At 44.8% G+C, this 3996-nt stretch overlaps 1 protein-coding gene across 1 annotated transcript in view; it reads right to left on the reverse strand.

Moving 5' to 3' along the window:
- The window catches only part of LOC101657850 (zinc finger protein 883-like), an 11573-nt gene extending 7888 nt beyond the window's left edge, over positions 1–3685 (reverse strand). Inside the window, exon 1 of the mRNA XM_045296896.1 lies at positions 3446–3685. Within this exon, the coding sequence (XP_045152831.1) occupies positions 3446–3448 (3 nt within the window). The 5' untranslated portion in view covers positions 3449–3685. The remainder of the gene's footprint in view (positions 1–3445) is intronic.
- Positions 3686–3996: the final 311 nt, after the last annotated feature.

A 3996-nucleotide genomic window follows, 5' to 3' on the forward strand; every position in this document is an offset into this window, starting at 1 on the left:
GGGAGTGAGTTGAATTGAGCCATTTGTAGTGCTTTATAATTTAACTGTTTCTTTCTTGTATTATATATTTAACTGTATATGATTTAACAGTTCATTTCTTGTTATATATCCAATTATCTTTATAAATAAATATATTAAATTATCAGCAATTTGGTTTTATCTCTCTAGAGAACCCTGTCTAACACACTGGCCAAGCAGCTGTACAATAGAGTGAGGTGTTCTGCCAGTGCCATGCTAATGATATGTATGACAATGTCCCATAAATATGGATCAAATATTTCTTTCAAACAATCACAACCACAGCAGTGGGTCAGGTCACATATTTCAATGTCTGCACAACCCTAATTGTCATTCCTTTCTGATCACCAAAAGCCAATTGCAGTGTTGTCAAGTCAATTCAAACTCACTGTGACCCTAGAGCCGGGCATGAACCTTCTCCATGGAGTTTCCAAAAGGGCACATCTTTCTGAGAGCAGGGCCTCACCTTTGTCGCTTGGGGAGGCTGGTAGGTATGAACCACGGCAATTTTGGTCTGAAACCAATCTACTGAACCAACAGGGATGTCTTCCTACAATATATTCCTGATAAAACTTTCCATTTACTGAGCAACTGTGATATTTGAAGAAATCTCCCAAACAATCTGGCCAGAGAGGGTCAGTGAGTGCTGTTGCCTCTCTAAAGCAGACGCTCAGTGTTGCTCAAATGTAAGCTGCTGAGTCAGCATGCAGGTCCACGAGGCTCATGCTAAATTCCTGGAAACTACATGTCTGCTCACTTTCCTACGGTTTGTCATTCTGGCATCAATCATCAATAACAGAGATGATCCAGCAATCTGTCAGGTGGTACAGAGGGAAGGAAAGAAACCCACTTTATTTAATTCATACAACCAAATACATTTCAATAAAAATAAGAAGTGAGTCAAAGGAGTGTGCATAAGACTTAATGAGAAAATAATATGCAGATAGCCTGAAGTCAATAAACATGTACCATAGTCCTAAGCATACTCCTCCACCAAGAGGTCACTGTTTCCAATACAGGCACAAAGATTTTTGCTGTACTTCACAACAGTCCTCAAAATGTGTATTTAATGACATGTAGCCAAGAAAAATCCAGAAGCTGTGGAGAATAAATCCTGGCCTGATCCTCAGGTAACTCCCTGCCAACGTGTGTCGTACACCAAAAAAGTACCATTATGGGAACACATAAAGGCGAACAAAACAAGAAAACAGCTCGAGAAAAGCCCAACCAATTTCTGAAAGAACTTGAGTCAAGGCACAGAACACTGTGGGGCACTAACAAGAAGCACTCACCCTTTAAGATGTGGATCCCTAAATGGACTCCCTGAATAGTGTGCAAAATGGAGTGCTCCCCAATCACAGACAGAGAAGAAGGTTGAACACAAGGTACGAGTGCCTGGAAGAAAGGCGACCACCGTCCAGAGGCAGCCAGTGAAAACCCCATGGACTGTGTGGCTTTACTCTAAAGGACCACGTAGACGCAGGGTGAGTTTGGTGTTTGACTCAGGGTCCCCACAGAGAAGCAAGGGATAGGATGAATGTCCAATACACAGAAAACTCCAAACAGGCAAAAGCACACCTGAAAGGGTTTATGCATCAAGATGTGCACCACAGATCGACAATAGAAAGGATTGAACAATGCTGCAACCCCTGAGAGACATTTCCACACATTTACAAACTCATGTGAAAAGCCCCTCAATCCCTAGGACGGGTCTCATTGCAGAGGGCTGCTAACTGTACTCTCAGCAGTGGTAGCCTGTTCTGGGGGCTTCTATCAGTTGGAATCAATTGGATGACAGTGAGTCAGAGGTTTTGTGAGAGCAAACTTTGTCACACCAAATAGTACACAGAAAACAAGTGTCCTCTTGTGAAAATAAGGGCAAAATTACAAACAAAGATCAAGGAAAGGCAGTATTAAGAGGTGTACAGGGTTAAAAGCACGGCTGCTAATTGCAAGGTCAGCAGTTTGAAACCACCAACCAGTCTGGGGGAGAAAGATGAGGCTTTCAACTCCTACAAAGAGTTACACTCTCAAAACCCACAGGGCAGTGGCTAGGTGGTGCAATAGGACTGTTGGGCTGGAATTAAGTCACTGGTAGCGAGTTTTTATGTCCTTTACAAAAAGCCCAGCCAAATTTATCCTTTAATTAATGTGAATTCTAAGCAACCTTTTGTGTTAGAAAGGGCAAATAACAGGTTTCCTTTTCAATTTTCACTCTTACATGCACTCCGATACGTGATTTTCAGTAACTGAACTGAAGTACAATAAATTGAAAAGGCCTCAGTAGAAACACCAGCTGCTATAGAAATGTTCAGCGAACACAACTATGAACCCAAGAAGTTCAAGGCTTCATCTCGATGAAGAGCCCACCCAGGAGACGAGAGCACTGTCATCACAGAGTCCTAGTCCACACTGTGGAGAGCAGCTGGAAGCACGATGACCTAATTCCAGCTCCAGCAGCTGTGCGGCTGGACGAATACTGCATACTGGACAAACAGGCTTCTCACACATTGGAAACCTCCAGGAAATGGCATCCCTCCAAATCAGACAGGTCTGGAGACCCCACACATGACCCCGCTGGACTGACTGTCCCAGGAGTCTCATTCATTGAAGGACCAAACGAAGTCAAGACCCCATTGACAGTCAGCATCTTCTGCTACTAACTCTCTTCTAGTTCCTAAGGCATTGCACAGTGGGAGGGAACTGTTTTAGAACTGTGTTATACAAAAGGCTCCAGTGTCAGAGAAGGGATATGGGGGAGGCATGGGAATTATTTGCAGAAATGGGACAAGGATGGCTCTGGAGATGCTCGGGCGCAGGTTCCCACAGTTCTGTCATTATACACAGAGAACCAAGACTCAGGATGGGGATGGCGACTCCTTATCAGCCTCATCTTGGGGCACATAAGAGTCACATATAGGTTACCATCTGTTGGGGTGGGGGGACAGAATAGCGGGTGAAGGGAGACGCTGGATAGGGAAAGATATGACAATATAATAATTTATAAATGATTAAGGGCTCATGAGGGAGAGGGGAGAGGGGAAAAATGAGGACTTAATGTCGGGGGCTTAAGGGGAGAGGAAATGTTTTGAGAATGATGAGGGCAATGAATGTACAAATGTGCCTTACACAATCGATGTATGTATGGATTGTGGTAAGAGTTGTATGAGCCCCTAATAAAACGATTAATTAAAAAAAAAAAAAGGTTACCCTCATGTCAGGCTTGGAATCCCACTTACACCCTAAAGAATGGTCCAGTACCAGTTGAGATGGGACCCAGGATGACTCTCATGGCTCAGACACTGGGCTTCCTCTGCCACCTTCTAACCTTATCGAGAAACCTCAGGGCCAGCAGTAAACCGCACCACAGTATGTCCAATCAGCCTCCACCCCTCATCCCCATATACTCATTCTCAGTAGGACTCACCATCCCAGCTCCAGCTTCTGAATGTCTTGTTGAATGTGCTCCTTGAGGTCAAGTACACGCTTCACAGAGTGGATTAAGAGTGGAAGCGGAAGCAGAGCCAATTGGCAGTTTGGACATAGTTCAATGACGTGTAGTCCAGTCAGTCAGAGGGTTTAAACACTGAATCGAGATTCCACAGCTAAACACGAATGTCGCATTTGTTCTCCACTTCCGTGCAACAGGCCAGGTCTGTTCACCACACCTGGGACCTGAAATGGAAGGACACACAGTTCAGTAAGGCTCTTGAATCTTGACCTGGGTAGCTTCAAGGTCATGTTCCATTCTGAGGACATCTGCATAAAAGGCAGATGCTGATCCCGCATCCCAGATCACAGGCTTGCATTGTTCATGTACTTCACAGGCCCCTTCCACTATCAACAAGGGCAAAGTCTGATGAGTGTCCACATGCAAGAACATGCGGAGCATCTAGGCCTGCCCGGGCTAGAAACGTGAACCTCCTGATGCAGAGAGAGCTCTGACATGAGAGGAATGGAGGAGGGGCAGCAGCAGAA

Source organism: Echinops telfairi, unplaced genomic scaffold (genome assembly GCF_000313985.2).
Source record: "Echinops telfairi isolate 266 unplaced genomic scaffold, ASM31398v2 ScPeMD7_7412;HRSCAF=8450, whole genome shotgun sequence".
In the NCBI taxonomy this organism is placed as follows: domain Eukaryota; kingdom Metazoa; phylum Chordata; class Mammalia; order Afrosoricida; family Tenrecidae; genus Echinops; species Echinops telfairi.